This window comes from Heteronotia binoei, chromosome 11 (assembly GCF_032191835.1).
Source record: "Heteronotia binoei isolate CCM8104 ecotype False Entrance Well chromosome 11, APGP_CSIRO_Hbin_v1, whole genome shotgun sequence".
Taxonomy (NCBI): domain Eukaryota; kingdom Metazoa; phylum Chordata; class Lepidosauria; order Squamata; family Gekkonidae; genus Heteronotia; species Heteronotia binoei.
The window spans coordinates 81,245,889-81,267,168 of NC_083233.1; the positions used below are offsets into that span (position 1 = coordinate 81,245,889).

General features: G+C 48.9%; 1 protein-coding gene across 1 annotated transcript in view; it reads left to right on the forward strand.

Moving 5' to 3' along the window:
- Nucleotides 1-427: 427 nt before the first annotated feature.
- RPH3A (rabphilin 3A) overlaps nt 428-21,280 on the forward strand; it is a 101,689-nt gene continuing 80,836 nt past the window's right edge. The window contains exon 1 of the mRNA XM_060249352.1: nt 428-479. Coding sequence (XP_060105335.1) covers nt 463-479 — 17 coding nt within the window. The 5' untranslated portion in view covers nt 428-462. The remainder of the gene's footprint in view (nt 480-21,280) is intronic.

A 21,280-nucleotide genomic window follows, 5' to 3' on the forward strand; every position in this document is an offset into this window, starting at 1 on the left:
CCCCCCAGTCAGTCAGTCAGTCAGTCAGTCATATTTATTACAATGTCAATCATCCATGTACAGAAGAAAAAAATACAAAACAAAAGTTAAAAATTAAGTTGAAAAGTATCCATTCTTAAATACAAGCAGAGAGAAGTGATGTAAAATATACCAATTATTCAGGTCCAGTATTCAAACGTGGCTAATTTACATCTTCCGCAGCCTCATAATCAGCATACAGAACCTGGCAACTTGATAGGTGATTTTAGGGTTTATGTCGGATAGGAGGTAGCCTAGCCTGGCTTTACTTGTAAGGCCCCCCTGTCTGATCCCTCCCCCTCCCTTCTCCCGGACTACTTATCTGCCTGGTCACTTCCTAATGCTTTTGTCTCCTTTTCCTCACAGGTAGCTGCAAGGCCAAGCCATGACCGACACGGTGGTCGGAACAGCACTGGCCAGTGGAGGTATCAGAACGAGCGGCAGATGGCCCATCGAACCGGGTAAGAAGGACTTGGAGGCTGGTTCGTAGCGTTGTATTGTTATGCCAGGGCCCAGAAAACTCAAAGAACATGATGTTTGTTGGGTGTAATGTTCAGTTTTTGAAGAATCCAAACATCCATTTTTTAAAAATGAAGTTTCTAGTCTTCAGGTTGTAATGATATGCCTGGAAGTTGAAATTGAATTGATAGAGTTTCCGGCTCAACATGAGGAAGAACTTCCTGACAGTTAGAGCGATTCCTCAGTGGAACAGGCTTCCTCTTCGGGAGGTGGTGGGCTCTCCTTCCTTGGAGGTTTTTCAACAGAGGCTAGATGGCCATCTGACAGCAATGAAGAGCCTGTGAATTTAGGGGGAGGTGTTGGTGAGTTTCCTGCATTGTCCAGGGAGTTGGACTAGATGACCCTTGAGGTCCCTTCCAACTCTGTGATTCTGTGAACTTCCTGACAGTTAGAGTGGTTCCTCAGTGGAACAGGCTTCCTCAGGAGGTGGTGGGCTCTCCTTCCTTGGAGGTTTTTCAACAGAGGCTAGATGGCCATCTGACAGCAATGAGGATCCTGTGAATTTAGGGGGAGGTAATTGTGAGTTTCCTGCATTGTGCAGGAGGTTGGACTAGATGACCCTGGGGGGTCCCTTCCAACTCGGGAAGTGGTGGGCTCTCCTTCCTTGGAGGTTTTTAAACAGAGGCTAGATGGCCATCTGACAGCAATGAAGATCCTGTGAATTTAGGGGGAGGTAATTGTGAGTTTCCTGCATTGTGCAGGGGGTTGGACTAGATGACCCTGGAGGTTCCTTCCAGTTCTATGATTCTAAGTGCCTGGCTGCTGAAACCCTGGAAACGAGAGACCTGCATGGATGAGTGTTCATGCAGTTTAAGGGTTGGGATTCTATATTCTAATTGGGCTTTGCCCTTTCCCAAGATGATCTGAGGCTGACTAAAGAATGCAAAACCATGCACAATTTTTCTCAATTTCCATAATTTATACAGGCTAGAGAACTGATCTAATCCCTATGGCAATTTTTTTAAAAAAAATTGCAAGTTGAATTGCACAATTTATACTGAGAAGAGGCAGCATTTTTGGCCTTGGAGAATGGAGGGGAAAGCAGGAAGCAATCAGTCTGGGGAAGATGGACCTCAGAGAGAGAGAGAGAGAGAGAAGAAGAAGAAGAAAAAAAAAGATATTAAGAAGGTATTGGATTTATATCCCGCCCTCCACTCCAAATCTCAGAGTCTCAAAGCAGCTCACAATCTCCTTTACCTTCCTCCCCCACAACAGACACCCTGTGAGGTGGGTGGGGCTGAGAGAGCTCTGACAGAAGCTACCCTTTCAAGGACAACTCCTACGAAAGCTACGGCTGACCCAAGGCCATTCCAGCAGGAGCAAGTGGAGGAGTGGGGAATCAAACCTTGTCCTCCCAGATAAGAATCCATGCACTTAACCACTACACCAAACTGAGAGAGAGAGAGCATAAAAAGTCCTGAGGTTGGGTGGCAGTGAGTAGGGTAGTCACTTTTGGCCTGAGGAATTCCTGGAGATTTGGGGGCATTGCCTGTGGGAAGGGGGCTGCAGGGAGGGATTAACCTAGAACAGGGGTGGCCAAACTTGCTTAATGTAATGGCCACATAGAATAAATGCCAGATGTCTGAGAGCCACAAGACCTGAATGTCAGATGTCTGAGAGCCGCAAGACTTGAGCGTCAGATGTCTGAGAGCTGCTAGACATGAACATCAGATGTTTGAGAGCCACAAGACAGGAAGGGAGGGTGGGAGGAAGCAAATAGATGGAGCAAGAGAGGTGAAAAGAAAGCAACTTTAACTTTAAATGCATTCTCCAAGCTGCCAACTGGCTTAGCTTGGAGAAGTGATTTAAAGAGAGAAATGCCTTCTCCAAGCCAACTGGCGGGGCTGTGGGAGCTTTGAGATATGTATGAAAGAGCCACATGTGGCTCCTGAGCCACAGTTTGGCCACGCCTGACCTAGAATCTCATATATTTTGCCTGCAAAAAGGCCATTTTCTTTAGGGGAACCGGACTCTGTGGTCTGGAGAGAACAGAAGTCGAGGAGCACCAAGAATTGGGTGGGCATAGATTTTGACTCTTGAAAGCTATCTTATTACCCATCTTATTACTCTCTCTGGTGCTCCACTCCATCTGTTCTACTGAAGACAGCGCAGCTCCTCTCTGAAACCAGCTTCGTAGAGATAAGATGTGATTCCAGGAGAAATCTTGGAAGCTGGCAACCATAGCAGTGAGATGTGTTTGGGAAGCAGCTGATCCCTTGAGGGTTGCCGGAATCCTGGAGATCTGAGGGTGGGGACTGGGGATTGAGAGGGGGGGGGGGCTTAAGTGGGGTAGAAGGCCAAAGCATCCACCCTCCAGAGCTGCAGTGCCTACAGAAAGCAGCAGGGAGACAAAAACACAGGGTGAAATGCTATATGCTCTGAATGGTCATATTATTATTAATAGATCCAAGTAGTCAGCCGTGTTGGTCTGTAGTAGAACAAAATAGGAGTCAAGTGGCACCTTTAAGACCAACTTAGTTTTATTAAGAACGTAAGCTTTTGTGTACTCTCTAAGCACATTTCATCAGACGAGGAATCCGGTACAGTGAACAAAGCCACATGTACCTGGTAGTCAATGGTAGCCAGTTTGCATTCTGAGCTACTGACTACCATCTTTGTGTGGCTTTGCTCACTGTACCGGATTCCTTGTCTGATGAAGCGTGCTTAGAGAGCACACGAAAGCTTACGTTCTGAATAAAACTGAGTTGGTCCTAAAGGTGCAACTTGACTCCTGTTTTGTTATATTATTATTAATGTTAGAAACATCTAGAACTACACAAAGCATGGCAAAAATACAAAATGCATAGCACAATTGCAAAAAAAAAAAAAACACTAATAACCAATTAATTCCATACTGCACAGGTAGTATGGAATTAATTGGCTATTAGTGCCTTTTCCCTCATGTTCCTCTCTTGTGTCCATGGTTGTCAACTTCCAGGTGGCACCTGGAGATCTCCTGGTAGTACAATTGAGCTCCAAACTACACCGATCGGCTCCCCTGGAGAAAATGGCTCCTTTTGGGGGTGGACTCTGTGGCTTTTATGGTCTGCTGAAGTCGACCCCACCTCCAGGCTCCACTCCCCCCCTCCCCAAATCTCCAGGTCTTTCCCAACCCAGATCTGGCAACCCTGCTTCTGGTCCTCAGAAAGGCAGTTCCAGGATGGGACCCGCACAGGAGAACTGCAATATGCGCGCGTGTGTGTAAGCGTGTGTGTGCAGCGGCACTCCTTCTCTTCTTGCAAACTCAGTTCTGTTGCGGTTTAATCCCCTTGCCTCTCCTTGTTCCAGCCCCCTAACCTGCTCTGCAGCAGCACTCTGAGTCAATGCAGAACGACTTTGTGTGGATACAGTCGGAAGCACCCCCCCACAAATGTCACTCATGCACAAAAGAGTCCCTTGTAAAATGGAGCCTTTCTAGCCACATTTCGGTTCCCTTTTCTTAATGAAAGCTTTTCCCCAATAAACAAGACATAGTGTCGAAGCCATTTTGATGCTACGCTTGGAAATCTCTCCGGGGAGAGAGAATCAGATCAGAGACAGGCAGAGAGATGGGGGAGACACCGCTGGTTGCCCTTTGCAGATTGCAGCCACAGCACCTCCCCAGTGAATCAGCGCTGCCTACGGTCCCTTAGCAACAGCCTCAGTCCCACAGTGAGCATCACCTGAGGAATGCAAATTCTCTTGAAGGCCCATGGCAGCCCCGTGGTGCAGAGTGGTAAAGCTGCAGTCCAAGCTCTGCTCACGACCTGAGTTCGATCCCAGTGGATGGGTTCAGGTAGCCGGCTCGAGGTTGACTCAGCCTTCCATCCTTCCCAGGTTGGTAAAATGAGCACCTGCCTTGCTGTGGGGAAAGGGTAGATGACTGGGGAAAAGGAAAGGAAAGGTCCCCTGTGCAAGCACCAGTCGTTTCCGACTCTGGGGTATCGTTGCTTTCACAACGTTTTCACGGCAGACTTTTTACGGGGTGGTTTGCCATTGCTTTAGCGGCCGCGTGGCGCAGAGTGGTAATGCAGCAGTACTGTGATCTGAACTCTCTGCTCACGACCTGAGTTCTGTAGCCGGCCCAAGGTTGACTCAGCCTTCCATCCTTCCGAGGTTGGTAAAATGAGTCCCCAGCTTGCTGGGGGGAAAGTGTAAAAGATTGGGGAAGGCAACTGCAAACCACCCTGCCGTCTGTTGTGAAAACGTTGTGAAAGCAACGTCACCCCAGAGTTGGAAGCGACTTGTGTTTGCACAGGGGACCTTTCCTTTCCTTGCCGCTGCTTTCCCCAGTCACCTATGCTTCCCCCCCAGCAAGCTGGGTACTAACACCACTAAAAAATGTCTGCTGTGAAAACATCGTGATGCCACGTCACCCCAGAGTCGGAAACGACTGGTGCTTGCACAGGGGACTACCTTGACCTGTTTTACCTTTACGGTCCCCTAGCAACAGCCCCACTCCTACAGTGATCATCACCTGAGGAACGCAGATTCTCCCAAAGGCCTACAGCCTCCCTGTGGGAGAACTATTCCATCTCTGATGGGCTCTCTGTAGCCCATTAGCAGAGCCGGGCAACCTGACAAGGAGCAAGCGCACTTCCCGATAGGGAAATCAACATATGCATTATTGAAACTATTTGCATTTCCTTCTGCCACCAAACTGGCTCGCGAGAGATGCAGGCGGAAGGGTAAGTGTTCTGTATGTGGGCTAATGATGCTGTCACCCGTGTTTCTGCCTGGCTCTTTGGAGCCTTTAAGTCGGAGCTTGGGGACTCCAAATCCCTGGTGCCCTGGACCAATCACGGGCCCCCTGCTGGTTTGAATGATCCAATGGCATCCTAGCCAAAGTTCCCTCTAAGCTGTGGAGTCTGGTGAGCAAAAATTCTACTTTGTGAGCTGCCGGCATTCACGCGGTGAGCTCCCGCAGAAATTTATTTGCTCTGGGGCCGTTTTTCCTGAGCTGAGACAAAAAGGTGTGAGCCAGAGCCTAAAAAATTGTGAGCTAGCTCACACTAACTCAGCTTAGAGGGAACACTGGTTCCCTTGGAGAAAATGGCTGCTTTTGGGGGTGGACTCTGTGGCTTTTACGCTCTGCTGAAGTCCTTCCCCACCTTCAGCCTCCACTCCCCCCCCCTCCCCAAATCTCCAGATCTTTCCCAACCCAGATCTGGCAACTCTGCTTCTGGTCCTTAGAAAGGCAGTTCCAGGATGGGACCCTCACAGGAGAACTGCGATATGCGTGTGTGTTTATACTTTATTCACTTTATATGCAGTTTACAAAAACCCCAAAACCTGTATTTCCATACACAAATCATAAAATATAAAACAGAGATCAGCAATTTTCCGTTCACCATTTTTCTTTCGTTTCAGACCCATTTTGTCATTCATTGATGATGTCTTGCTTCCATGTTCTTGTAACCATCTATATAGCCTATTCCACTTACCTTTGGCTGTTTGTTGTGATTTTCCATTCCACAGGGCTGTCAGTATATCTAACTCTGCAATGCTTCTCTAGATACTCTTCCATACTAGGAATTTTGAAGTAAGAGCATAAGAACATAAGAGAAGCCATGTTGGATCAGGCCAATGGCCCCTCCAGTCCAACACTCTGTGTCACATGAGAACATAAGAGAAGCCATGTTGGATCAGGCCAGTGGCCCATCCAGTTCAACACTCTGTGTCACATGAGAACATAAGAGAAGCCATGTTGGATCAGGCCAGTGGCCCATGCAGTCCAACTCTCTGTGTCACATGAGAACATAAGAGAAGCCGTGTTGGATCAGGCCAGTGGCCCATCCAGTCCAACACTCTGTGTCACATGAGAACATAAGAGAAGCCATGTTGGATCAGGCCAGTGGCCCCGCCAGTCCAACTCTCTGTGTCACATGAGAACATAAGAGAAGCCATGTTGGATCAGGCCAGTGGCCCATCCAGTCCAACACTCTGTGTCACATGAGAACATAAGAGAAGCCATGTTGGATCAGGCCAGTGGCCCATGCAGTGCAATTCTCTGTGTCAGATGAGAACATAAGAGAAGCCATGTTGGATCAGGCCAGTGGCCCCTCCAGTCCAACTCTCTGTGTCACATGAGAACATAAGAGAAGCCATGTTGGATCAGGCCAGTGGCCCATCCAGTCCAACACTCTGTGTCACATGAGAACATAAGAGAAGCCATGTTGGATCAGGCCAGTGGCCCATGCAGTCCAACTCTCTGTGTCACATGAGAACATCAGAGAAGCCATGTTGGATCAGGCCAGTGGCCCATCCAGTTCAACACTCTGTGAAGAAGGAACAGGAGCTGGGAAGGAACAGGAACTGTTCAGTTGAGGCGAAGGAAGTCTGGACTCACCGAAATCCTAGCGGCACCTTCAATCATTATCTGCTGGGGAAGGGAGAGAGTGCGGAGGAGTTGCAGAGGCCACGGCTCCAGGGCAAGTCTCCCAGCTCCTGGAAACCACCATGGCCCCCCTTCAGCACTCTGGGCTAATTGCTAGGCAGGTCTCCCGTAGGCTGGCTGGCAGAGCGGCAGGTGAACAGGTTGCCCGAGGCCCTGCTGCCTCCAAGGGCGGCTGAGACTGACAGGGGAGTGTTGACGTCAGGCACCGGCTTGGTCCTGGAGTGTCATGAAGCCTTCCGTGCCCAGGAGGGCTCTGGGCCTTGGCGTGGGTTCATTCTGCACTCCCTCACGTGCCTCTGCACTGCGCAGAGCGGAGCGTCCGATGCTTGCCGTGTCCCTTCCCACCCCAAACTCCATCCTCTTCAGGCTCCTCCCCAAATCCAGGAATTTCTCAAACTGGAGCTTCAAGGGGGGATTGGATAGACATCTGGAGCAGAGGCCCATGAGTGGGTATGAGCCACGAGGTATAAATGGGATACTCTGACTGGGAGGGCTTCTGGAGTTCCATCCCAGCTGGTGGACCTCTTGATGGCCCCTGTGTTTTGGCCACTCTAATTTGCTCCCCTCGCTCCCAACTAAGATCAGCATTGGAGGCAGGGGGCTTCGTGTGTCTCCATCTTCTGAAGGGCAGGGGGCTTCGTGTGTCTCCATCTTCTGAAGGGCAGGGGGCTTCGTGTGTCTCCATCTTCTGAAGGGCAGGGGGCTTCGTGTGTCTCCATCTTCTGAAGGGCAGGGGGCTTCGTGTGTCTCCATCTTCTGAAGGGCAGGGGGCTTCGTGTGTCTCCATCTTCTGAAGGGCAGGGGGCTTCGTGTGTCTCCATCTTCTGAAGGGCAGGGGGCTTCGTGTGTCTCCATCTTCTGAAGGGCAGGGGGCTTTGTGTGTCTCCATCTTCTGAAGGGCAGGGGGCTTCGTGTGTCTCCATCTTCTGACGGGAGGCAGGACTTGCTCTGTGGTGGCACCTTGGGCCCTCCCCACAGCAGTTCCCCTCTGACCTAATTTCCTGGAGCCAGGTGGGATTTCTGCTCTGTGCCCAGGCCTTTTGTTGACTTTCATCTCGTGCCCTCAAGTCTTCGCTGCTGCTTTGACTTTTTGGTTTCCATTGTTTTTCAAATTTTTATTTTGCTTTATGGATACCCTGCCTTCGTTCCCAGTGGGGTCCAAAAGTGGCTGTCAGCATTCTCCTCTTCTTCATGTCATCCCCGCAACAGCTCTGAGGAGAGTTGGGCTGAGAGTGAGGGAATGGAAATGTCTGCATTGTCTCCAGTGAGATTTCCATCAGGCTCCCGGAGCACCCCCTCCTTTGCCCTGGACACATTTCATGAACAAATTCATTAAAATCCATAGATTGACTCCTCAGGGACAGACAGAACTTGCAGGGAGAGCCGTTGCAACCTACTAGTTGTCCCACGATGAACCAAAAGGACAGAGTCATCAGCTGCCGCAGACAGAGTATCTCATATAGATGAGATACTCTGTCTGCGGCAGTGATGCTCTGTCTTTTGGTGCTCGTGGGACAATAGTGGGAGGGCTTCTGAAGTTCTGGCCCTGCTGGTGGACCTCCTGATGGCCCCTGGGTTTTGGCCACTATGTGACATAGAGTGTTAGACTAGATGGGCCATTGGCCTGATCCAACATGGCTTCTCTTATGTTCTTATGCCTGGGGCAGTGATGCTCTGTCTTCTTGGTTCTTGGGGTGGGGGCAAAAGAGGGAGGGCTTCTGGAGTTCTGGCCCCACTATGGACCTCTTGATGGCACCTGGGCTTTGGCCACTGTGTGACACAGAGTGTTGGGCTAGATGGGCCATTGACCTGATCCAACATGTCTTCTCTGATGTTATTATGCCTGGGGCAGTGATGCTCTGTCTTCTTGGTGCTTGGGGGGGCAGCAGTAGGAGGGCTTCTGAAGTTCTGGCCCCACCAGTGGACCTCCTGAAGGCACCTGGGTTTTGACCACTGGGCTACACAGAGTGTTGGACTGGGTGAGCCAATGACCTGATTCAACATGACTTCTCTCATGTTCTTCACTCTGAGGCAGTGATGCTCTGTATGCTTGGTGCTTGTGGGGTAACAGTGGGAGGCCTTCTGGAGTTCTGGCCCTGCTGGTGGACCTCCTGATGGCCCCTGACTTTTGGCCACTGTGTGACACAGAGTGTTGGGCTAGATGGGCCATTGACCTGATCCAACATGGCTTCTCTGATGTTCTTATTAAGCAACCCAAATGTTGGTATTTTGGTCCCATTTGTAAGTGCGCCCGGCTCAAAATCCCACTGAAGCTTTTAAGTACCTTTCCCCTCCTGCGGACATGTTCATCGAAGGCTTGCGTTTTTCTATGCTGACCTAATCTGGCTCTATAAAATACGAACTTTCCAAAGGTTTGGCATTTAGTCTGAATAGCCATTGGCAGGGGGTGGGGTGGGCGGAATGGAATAATATGTGTAAACACCGCAGGAGACAGGCAGCTTCTAACATCGCCTCATCTGGTGTCCCTCCCCCCCCCTCATTGTTTTGCATGCTGCTCCGCAGTAGAAAAGAACAGTAAGTACCTTTTCATCCTGCTGTGAATTGCATTTGTGAGTAAAAGGGCTCTACGGAGACGGAATGTGAAGCACTGGGCTGCTTGTGGTTTGGTTGCTGCAGCCGGGTTTGGGAGGAGGGGGCGGGATCGTAGAACAGCTCCTGTTGGGGTGCAAATTGGGATGTTAAAACTGCCCAGGAATATACACCGAGTTGCTGTGATTAGGGCTGCCAGTCTCCGACTGGTCTCCAGAATACAGAGATCAGTTACCCTGGAAAAAAATGGTTGATTTGGAGGGTGGACACGAGGGGATTATACTCCTCCTCGCTGAGTCCTTCCCCACTCCAAACTCCACCCTCTTCAGGCTCCATCCCCCTAAATCCAGGAATTTCCCAAACTGAAGATTCAAGAGGGGATTGGATAGCCATCTGGAGCAAGGGGCAACGAGTGGATATGAGCCGCGCGGTATGGATGGGATGCTCTGCCTGGGGCAGTGATGTTCTGTCTTCCTGGTGCTTGAGGAGCCACAAGCTTGAGGGGCTTGTGAAGATCTGGCCCCATTGGTAGACCTCCAATGGCACCTGGGTTTTAGCTACTCTGTGACACAGAGTGTTGGACTGGATGGGACACTGGCCTGATCCAACATGGCTTCTCTTATGTGACATAGAGTGTTGGACTGGATGGGCCACTGGCCTGATCCAACATGGTTTCTCTTATGTTCTTATGTGACACAGAGTGTTGGTCTGGATGGGGCATTGGCCTGATCCAACATGGCTTCTCTTATGTTCTTATGTGGCACAGAGTCTTGGACTGGATGGGTCATTGGCCTGATCCAACATGGCTTCTCTTATGTTCTTATGTGACACAGAGTGTTGGATTGGATGGGCCATTGACCTGATCCAACATGGCCTCTCTTATGTTCTTATGTGACCCAGAGTGTTGGTCTGGATGGGCCACTGGCCTGATCCAACATGGCTTCTCTTATGTTCTGATGTCTAGGGCAGTGATGCTCTGTCTTCTTGGTGCTTGGGGGGGGGGCAACAGTGTGAGGGCTTCTAGAGTTCTGGCCCTGCTGGTGGACCTCTTGATGGCACCCGTGTTTTGGCCACTCTGTGACAGAGAGCATTGGTCTGAATGGACCATTGGCCTTATCCAGCATGGCTTCTCTTACATTCTTATATCTGGGGCAGTGATGTTCTATCTTCTTGGCATAGGGGTCACGGTGGGAGGGCTTCTGGAGTTCTGGCCCCAATGGTGGACCTCCTGATGGCACCTGGGTTTTGGCACAGAGTGACGCAGAGTGTTGGACTGGATGGGCCATTGGCCTGATCCAGCATGGCTTCTCTTACGCTCTTATGTCTGGGGCAGTGATGCTGTCTCTTCTTGGTGCTTGAGGGGTCACGGTGGGAGGGCTTCTGGAGTTCTGGCCCCACTGGTAGACCTCCTGATGGCACCTGGGTTTTGGACACTGGGCTACACAGAATGTTGGGTTAGATGGGCCATTGGCTTGATCAAGCATGGCTTCTCTTATAATCTTATATCTGGGGTAGTAATATTCTATATTCTTTTTGCTTGGGGGCAACAGAGGAAGAGCTTCTGGGGTTCTGGCTCCACTGGTGGGCCTCCTGATGGCCCCTGGGTTTTGGCCACTGTGTGACACCTAGTGCTGGACTGGATGGACCAGTGGCCTGATCCAACATGGCTCCTCTTACATTCTTATGAGCTGGCAACCCTATGGCTTCCTCAGAGCTGGTTTAGGCCAGCTCCCCTGTCTGCCATAACAGGTCTACATTCCAGGGCTGTCGTAAGATTGACAAGAATGTGTGAGCTGGGAATTCTGTCTTTGGAGTACTTGGGACTTCTAAAAACCAAGTCCAGGTGCCTGGGGCTTTGTGGAAGCATAGTGCCCTCTCCACACAGTGCCTGTTGAAACAGAAAGTTCAGCCAATACTTGCTAGAGGCACACTCTTCTCCTGCATGCCTCAAACTCTTGTCCCAGTGAGAGTAGATTCATCTCAGCCTCTCTAGCCAAGTCTACCTTTTAGGGTTGTTGTGAAGCCGGAATAGAGATGGGGAGGACACACTAGTTGCCCTGAGTGCCTTGGAGAGCTTGTCTTAAAACGAGATGGGTTTTTTGCTTCATTGGTAAGAAGAAGATATTGAATTCATATTCCGCCCTCCACTCCAAATCTCAGAGTCTCAGAGCGGCTCACAATCTCCTTTATCTTCCTCCTCACAACAGACACCTTGTGAGGTGGGTGGGGCTGAGAGGGCTCTCACAGCAGCTGCCCTTTCAAGGACCACCTCTGCCAGAGCTATGGCTGACCCAAGGCCATTACAGCCGCTGCGAGGGGAGGAGTGGGGAATCAAACCCGGTTCTCCCAGATAAGAGTCCGCACACTTAACCACTACAACAAACGGGCTCTCAGAAGAAGGCTGTAGATTAGAATCAGACTCAGAGTGGCTTACAGTCTCCTCTACCTTCTTCCCCCACAACAGGCACCCTGTGAGGTAGGTGGGGCTGAGAGAACTCTGACAGAAGCTGCCCTTTCAAGGACAACTCCTGTGAGAGCTCTGGCTGATCCAAGGCCATTCCAGCAGGTGCAAGTGGAGGAGTGGGGAATCAAACCCGGTTCGCCCAGATAAGAATCCGTGCACTTCACCACTACACCAAACTGGCTCTCTGCCCCTTGGGCTTGGCTTAACAAACACCCCCCCACACACACCTTCAGCCATTCATGTTTTGCTCCAGTGCTGCAGGTGGTGTGCTTTTCTGTTGTGGAGCAGCCAGGATGTGTTCCAGAGGGGTGTGTGTGTGTGATTTCCCCAGAAGCCCACCTGCCCGGGAGGCGCTTGCCTGCCTCAACCTCCCTGCGAGGCGGCCTCCACCTCGGTTGTGCAGCAGAGGCCGGGATTGGCGGCGGAAGAATGGGGCGATGAGATCTCTGAAAAGCCCACCCCGATCCAGCGAGCGGAGCAGCGGGAAGAACAATCAGAGCTATTTTTACGTGCCCTAGTTAGCTCCCCTCACCGCGCCGGCGGCTTTGTTCCCTCCTCCAGCTGCGGATTTCTGCTTGTTCCCAACAGAACGGAGAGGCCGGCGGCAATTTCCCTTTCCCCAAGAAGCCTGCTGCTCACGTAGGAGCTGCTCAGTTGGATGGGCATCTGTTTGAGAGGCCCGCGAGGCGGATGGCCTGGGAGGAGAGCCCGATCTGGCCAGATCTCGGAAGCTAAGGAGGGTCGGCCCTGCCTCGTGTTTGGATGGGGAGACCATGCAGAAAGGCCAGGGTTAGGGTTGCCACTCTCCAGGTGGGTCAAAGCACAACCACCATGAAAACACAAAATGAATCAGCAATAATAGAATAAAGTGTCCAAATAATTTATAAAGATGCCCCAAGTACACAGGAAGTATAGTTCATGAGGGGATGGATTCCACAACAGTTTTCAAGAAGATTCCATGGAGAATGCAAAAGGTCCATTCAAAAGGCTCCTCCTGGAAATTCAATCACAGTCCCCCTCTTGAAGCTGGCTATGCTTGTGGCTGCCACCACCTCCTGTGGCAGTGAATTCCACATGTTAATCACCCTTTGGGTGAAGAAGGACTTCCTTTTATCCGTTCTAACCCGACTGCTCAGCAATTTCTTTGAATGCCCACGAGTTCTTGTATTGTGAGAAAGGGAGAAAAGGACTTCTTTCTCTACCTTCTCTATCCCATGCATAATCTTGTAAACCTCTATCACGTCACCCCGCAGTCGACGTTTCTCCAAGCTAAAGAGCCCCAAGCGTTTTAACCTTTCTTCATAGGGAAAGTGTTCCAAACCTTGAATCATTCTAGTTGCCCTTTTCTGCACTTTTTCCAATGCTATAATATCCTTTTTGAGTTGCGGTGACCAGAATTGCACACAGTATTCCAAATGAGACCGCACCATCGATTTATACAGGGGCATTATCCAGTCTCCCAAAATAAAGGCTCCGAAGGTACAAAGTTCCTTCCTTTACGTGTTTGTCGACTTGATACACCACGTTTCGCAAACAAGCTTCGTCCAAGAGCCATCCTGTAAACTCACAACAATGATGTCAAACTAAGACATATTCAATTTGCAAAAGGCAGAAGCTCAATGAAGTGTTTGTTGACTTGATATATGTGGTATATCAAGTCGACAAACACGTAAAGGAAGGCACTTTGTACCTTTGGAGCCTTTATTTTGGGAGTCTGAATCAACCACATGATGTGAAATGGACTGCGATTGAATTTCCAGGGGAAGCCTTTTGAATGGATCTTTTGCATTCTCCATGGAATCTTCTTGAAAATTGTTGTGGAATCCATTCCCTCATGAAATATACTTCCTGTGTACTTGGGGCATCTTTATAAATTATTTGGGACACTTTATTCTATTATTGTTGAATCATTTTGTGTTTACAAAGTGGTTTTGCTTTGATCTATTTACTGTGTAGCCGTTTTGTTTCCAATCCCCAGGTGGGGGCAGAAGAAAGAAGAATTGCAGATTTATACCCCGCCCTTCTCTCTGAATCAGAGTCTCAGAGCAGCTTACAATCTCCTTTATCTTCTCCTCCTACAATAGACACCCTGTGAGGTGGGTGGGGCTGAGAGAGCTCTGACAGAAGCTGCCCTTTCAAGGACAACTCCTGGGAAAGCTCTGGCTGACCCAAGGCCATTCCAACAGCTGCAAGTGGAGGAGTGGGGAATCAAACCCGGTTTTCCCAGATAAGAGTCTGCACACTTAACCACTACACCAAACTAGCTCTAGGGATATAGGTTGTAAAACCTCCGCGAAAACCAGCCTCCAATAATATACAAAATTATTTACTATAATTGTTGCTTATAAAGCTACTTCTGATGTTGATCATAGAATTATACAAAAATAAATATTAAAGGAACTTCACCCCATCAACCAAAGTCGCTCAAAAAAAACCAAATCAGTGTCCAATTCACATATCTGATGGGTGCAGGTAGAAATTCCAGTGGTGATGCTCTACATGGTAGTACTTAATCCCACGTTTCGCTTTTGTTTTGACGAACTTCCAGAAAAATATTTCATGTTTCCATTGCTGACGCTTGTAATCACTTTCCGACAGTATGGTCAATTTCCATCACAAGCGTCAGCAACTGAAACGTGAAATGTTTTCCTGGAAGCTCATCGAAGCAAAAGCGAAATGTGGGATTAAGTACAATCGCATAGAAGGTAGTCCAGTGGCCAACCGCGTGAAAAACCTCACCACTGATGCAGTGACTTTGTAGGGTTTTTCAAACAATACATGTTCCCTTGTCTTATTTTATTTTGCACTAAACAAGAACACATTTACACACTTACAGTGTGATAGTATTATCACTTCTGGTGGTTTTTGCAGCATTTTCTCCAGGGGGAGCTGATCTCTGCCAGCTGAAGATCAGTTGGAAAAACAGGTGATCTCCAGGCCCCACCTGGAGGTTGGCAACCGCACCCCATAGAGTTGTCAAGGCAAGTGAGAAGTTGTCTGCTATTGCCTTGGTGAAATTCAGTTTGGTGTAGGCGTTAAGTGTGCAGACTCTAATCTGGGAGAACCGGGTTTGGTTCTCCACTCCTCCTCCACATGCAGCTGCTGGTGTGACCTTGGGTCAGTCACAAGTTCTTAAAACGGAGGGCTCTTCAATCCATTGCTCGGCCTGCCGACAGTTCAGTAACCCCAGAGCGCACTTTAGCACACCTGACTGTGGCCCAGTGAATTCTAGGGTTGCCAAGTACAATTCAAGAAATATCTACGGACTTTGGAGGTGGAGTAGGGTTGCCAAGTCCAATTCAAGAAATATCTGGGGACTTTGGGGGTGGAGCCAGGAGACTTTGGGGGTGGAGCCAGGAGACATTGGGGGCGGAGCCAGGAGCCAGGGTGTGATAAGCAGAATTGAACTTCAAGGGAGTTCTGGCCATCACATTTAAAGGGACAGCACACCTTTTAAAATGCCTTCCTTCCATAGAAAATAATGAAAGAGAGGGGCACCTTCTTTTGGGGCTCATAGAATTGAACCCCCTGGTCCAATCCTTTTGAAACTTGGGGGGTATTTTGGGGAGAGGCACTAGATGCTATACTGAAAATTTGGCGCCTCTACCTCAAAAAACAGCCTCCCCAGAGCCCCCGATACCCGCAGATCAATTCCCCATCATTCCCTATGGAAATTGTTCATGGAGGTGCATAATGGCTGTGGGGGTGGGGCTTCCCCCGCCGGCCAGCTGGCTGGGGGAGGGGGGAAGCCTGTAAAACCGGGGGATCTCCCGCTGGGACCTGGGGATTGGGAAGCCTAAGGTGGAGCCAGGAGACTTTGGGAGTGGAGCCAGGAGCAAGGCTGTGACAAGCATAATTGACCTCCAAAGGAAGTTCTGGCGATCACATTTCAAGGGACTGCACATCTTTTAAATGCCTTCCCTCCACTGGAAATTATGAAGGATAGGGGAACCTTGGAGGGTGTTTTGGGAAGAGGCACCGGATGCTATGCTGAAAATTTGGTGTTTCTAACCTCAAAAAATAGCCCTCCCGAATCCCATTCTGCATTATTCTGCATTATTCCCTATTCTGCATTATTCCCTAAGGGAATGGGTCTCCACAGGGAATAATGGAGTGCCCAGCAGACATTTCCCTCCCCCCACCCCGTTTTCTGATGACCCCGAAGTGGGGGGAGGGTCTCCAAACCAGGAGATCCCCTGCCCCCACCTGGGGATTATACAACACACAGAGAGTAACACGGCAAGAAGACAAAAAAAAAAAAATCAAAGGTACATAACGCACCGTAGGTGTTCCTTCAAACATGCTGGCTGTTTGGCCTAATACTTAAGAGAAATTGCTAAGAGGATTATTGCAGCTTGAAGAGGCTTACTGCAGCTTGAAGAAGCCCATGTGAAACAAGGGTTCAGTACGACCTTGTCCTTGGAAATTTGGATTATTGGCCGCGTCTGTGGACAGACATTAAACATCTGGAGTACTACACGAGGATTTCTTGGAATGAGATGGGAAGTTTTACCATAGGATGAAAAGGAGGACCTTTGGGGCTAATGCTTCCTTTTCTATCAAAGTTATGACGGTAATTTATGACGGCGGAATTGTATACGAGTGTGTTTATTTTTGTTGACCTTGTATAATTTGATAATAGAAGCTGGTTTTCACGATGGGTTATGTACCTTTGATTTTTTGCCCACCTGGAGATTGGCAACCCTGGTGAATTCTAATGCGCTTTGAAAGGAGCCACGAAAGCACTGAGGCTGGCCCTGACTTTGGAAGTGGCGCTGCTGCTGCAGCTGCGTGGGCGGATCTCTGCTTCAAAACGGTTGTGGCCCGTTGCCCTTCTCTGGCTGGGTCTGATTTGTTATGATCACGGATGTTCAGTGGTGTGTTTTATTGCTTTTCTGAGGAGTACCTAATAAACTGAAGCATCCAAACGACGATGGTTTATTGATCGGAGGAGGAACAAAAAAAAAGACCTTAACGGGATTCTGCTGCTTCTCTAAGATCCGCCAGATCTAGTTCTGAGAGAGACCCCCAGAATAGCTGGAAAGTGATTTGTGGGAGGCTGCAGGGATAGAAGAAGATAGCCATTGGTGGACTGCTCCAAACGGGGCTTGTAGGTTCAGAGCAATGCAGGAAATCCATCTCTGTCGTCTCTTTTCCTCCTGTGAAGGTGCGCTCTAAACCAGGGATGGCCAAACTTGCTTAATATAAGAGCCACGTGGAATGAATGTCAGATGTTTGAGAGCTGCAAGGCATGAACATCAGATTTTGAGAGTTGGAATGAAGAAAGGAGGGAGGGAGGAAAGAAAGCAAATAGATGGGGAGGGAGAGGTGGAAAGATAGCAACTTAATAACTTTTAATGCATTCTCCAGGCTGCTGGCCAATGGGGCAGTGGGGCTTCTGGGAGAGCTCTCTCAGCCCCACCAGTTTGGGGTAGTGGTGAAGTGCGCGGACTCTTATCTGGGAGAACCGGGTTTGATTCCCCCTCCTCCACTTGCAGCAGCTGGAATGGCCTTGGGTCAGCCATAGCTCTGGCAGAGGTTGTCCTTGGAAGGGCAGCTGCTGTGAGAGCCCTCTCAGCCTCACCCACCTCATAGAGTGTTTTTTGTGTGTGGGGGTGAGGGAAGGTAGAGATTGTGACTGCTCTGAGATTCAGAGTATAGGGTGGGATATAAATCCAATATCTTCTTGGTGTAGTGGTTAAATGTGCAGACTCTTATCTTGGAGAACCGGGTTTGATTCCCCCCTCCTCCACTTGCACCTGCTGGAATGGCCTTCAGTCAGCCATAGGTCTGGCAGAGGTTGTCCTTGGAAGGGCAGCTGCTGTGAGAGCCCTCTCAGCCTCACCCACCTCATAGGGTGTTTTTTGTGTGTGGGGGTGGGGGAAGGTAGAGATTGTGACTGCTCTGAGATTCAGAGTATAGGGTGGGATATAAATCCAATATCTTCTTGGTGTAGTGGTTAAATCTTATCTTGGAGAACCGGGTTTGATTTCCCACTCCTCCACTTGCAGCTGCTGGAATGGCCTTGGGTTAGCCATGGCGCTCGTAGAGCTGTCCTTGAAAGAGCAGCTTTTGCCAGAGCTCTCTCAGCCCCACCCACCTCACAGGGTGACCATTGTCAGGGAAGAAGGGAAAGAAGATTGTAGGGCGCTCTGAGACTGTCCTTGAAAGGGCATCTACATCCCCATCTACCTCACAGGGTGTCTGTTGTGGGGGAGGAAGATAAAGGAGATTGTGAGCTGTTCTGAGACTCTGATTCAGAGAGAAGGGCAGGGTGTAAATCTACAGTTTTCTAGGACAGAACGGGACAAGAAGAGGGCAACTAAGATGGGACCCCAGGCCAGAGCACCTCTCACTTTAGGTTGGACTTTAGAAAGGCAAACTTCGATAAACTTAGAACTATGCTGGGTAAAATCCCATGGTCAGAAATACTTAGGAAGAAGGGGGTTCGGGAGGGGTGGAAGTTTCTTAAAAACGAAATACTGAAAGCACAATCGCAGACGATTCCTGTGAGAAGTAGGGTTGCCAAGTCCAATTCAAGAAATATCTGGGGACTTTGGGGGCAGAGCCAGGAGAACAAGGGTGTGACAAGCATAATTGAACTCCAAGGGAGTTCTGGCCATCACATTTAAAAGGACAGCACACCTTTTTAAATGCCTTTCTTCTATACGAAACAATGAAGGATAGGGGCACCATCTTTTGAAACTTGGGGGGTATTTTGGGGAGAGGCACTAGATGCTATACTAAAAATTTGGTGCCTCTACCTCAAAACATAGCCCCCCCAGAGCCCCCAATACCTGCGGATCAATTCCCCATTATTTCCTATGGGAATCGTTCTCCATAGGGAATAATAGAGAAGAAGAAGATATTGGATTTATATCCCGCCCTCCACTCCGAAGAGTCTCAGAGTGGCTCACAATCTCCTTTACCTTCCTCCCCCGCAACAGACACCCTGTGAGGCAGGTGAGGCTGAGAGGGCTCTCACAGCAGCTGCCCTTTCAAGGACAACCTCTGCCAGAGCTATGGCGGACCCAAGGCCATGCTAGCAGGTGCAAGTGGAGGAGTGGGGAATCAAACCCGGTTCTCCCAGATAAGAGTCCGCACACTTAACCACTACACCAGTAGACATTTCCCTCCCCTCCCACTTTCTAAAGTAGTGGGGGGAGGGCCTCCAAACCAGGGAATCCCCTGCCCCCTCCCTCTCTCTCACACTCAAATACTTACTGGGTCTTGTTCCTGCAGAACTTTACTTGATCTGAAAACGAAAGCAAAACAAAACAAAGGGAGGGGCCGTTCTCCGAAGCCCACGGAAGATCCCCTGCTGGGACCTGGGGATTGGGAAGCTTGTCTGGTGCTTATATCGTATATAGTTGTTTTGCTTCCGATAGCTTCAGAATTCTTACATTTTCTCCCACTTTGACTAGATCAGTTAAAGGCTAACCAGAAGAGTGTGGTTTTACGGGCCTTTCGAAAGGTTTTACGGGCCTTGCTTTCACTTTGTTTTGGTGGTGGGGATTGATTTTAATGGTTTTTAAATGTGGTTTTATCATGTACATTTTAATTTCTTAGCCGCCTTGGTGGCCCTTGTTAGGTCACAAAGACGGCATATCAATTTTGTAAATAAAATAAAAATTAAAAAAAAGAGGAGTGGGCTAGGCTAGAACTTTTCCCCCTGCAAGAAGAAAACAAGCACAACAGGAAGAAAGGGTCTAATCTGGCGCACTCCTTGTAGTGCTAGATCTCTACTTGCAAGGAATCTTTTGCATTCTGAAGTCCCATCTGTTACCAGTAGCTTCAGCTAAGTAGGAGCCTCCAAGTTTCAAAAACAGCAGCATTTTCTGCCCGACCGAGACTTGTATCCTCCCAGCTTGTTCAGCCAAGAGGCCCTTAGGTCAAGAGAAGGCTTTAGTTGGCTGCCAGAAGAGCTAAGGGTTGCCAGAGATTAAGATGCTACCCATTCAATTAATCTATCTGAAGTTTCTCTGGCTGAATAGAATGGAAAAATGCAGGGCTTTTTTGTACATAAACACCTAGTTTCTTTAAATGTAACTAAGTCTTCAGGGCCAAATGGATTGCATCCAAGGGATCTAAAAGAGCTTGCAGATACAATTTCTGAGCCTCTGGCTATTATTTTTGAGAATTCTTGGAGAACAGGAGAGGTGCTGGAAGATTGGAGGTGGGCGAATGTTGTCCCCATCCTCAAGAAGGGGAAAAAAGAGGATCCGGGTAACTACCGACCTGTCAGCTTGATGTCTATACCTGGAAAAGTTTTAGAACAAATCATCAAACAGTCAGTCCTGGAACATTTAGAAAGAATGGATGTGATTACTAAGAACAAGTCATGTCAGACTAACCTGATCTCTTTTTTTGAGAAAGTGACTATCTTGCTAGATCAGGGGAATGCTGTAGATGTCGTTTACCTTGATTTCAGTAAGGTTTTTGATAAGATTCCACATACTATCCTTGTTAACAAAGGATCCAAAGAGTGCTTGCGAATGGTTCCTCATCCTCTTGGAGAGGAGTGACAAGTGGAGTGCCTCAAGGATCTGTTCTGGGACCTGTTTTATTCAACGTCTTTATCAGTGATTTGGAAGAAAGAATAGAGGGAATGCTTATTAAATTTGCCGATGATACTAAATTGGGAGGGGTTGCAAATACAGTAGAAGTCAGAAACAGGATACAGGATGACCTTGACAGGCTGGGAAACTGGGCTAAATCAATCAAATGAATTTTAACTGGGATAAATGTAAAGTTCTGTATTTAGGTAGAAAAAATCCAATGCATGGTTATAGGATGGGGGAGACTTGTCTTGGCAGTAGTATGTGCGAAAGGGATCTAGGGGTCTTAGCAGATCATATGCTGAACATGAGTCAACAGTGTGATGTGGTGGCTAAAAAAGGCAAGTGCAATTTTGGGCTGTATCAACAGAAGTATAGTGTCCAGATCACGTGATGTGATGGTATCGCTTTACTCTGCTCTGGTAAGACCTCACCTGGAGTCATGTGTTCAGTTTTGGGCACCAAAATTTAAGAAGGATATAGACAAGCTGGAACGGGTCCAGAGGAGGGTGATGAAGATGGTGAGGGGTCTGGAGACCAAGTCCTATGAGGAAAGGTTGAAGGAGCTGGGCATGTTTAGCCTGGAGAGGAGGCAGTTGAGAGGTGATAGGATCCCCATCTTCAAGTCCTTGAAGGGCTGTCATAGAGAGGATGAGGGGTCTGGAGACCGTCCTATGAGGAAAGGTTGAAGGAGCTGGGCATGTTTAGCTGGAGAGGAGGTGGCTGAGAGGTGATAGGATCACCATCTTCAAATCCTTGAAGGGCTGTCCTATAGAGGATGGTGTGGAATTGTTT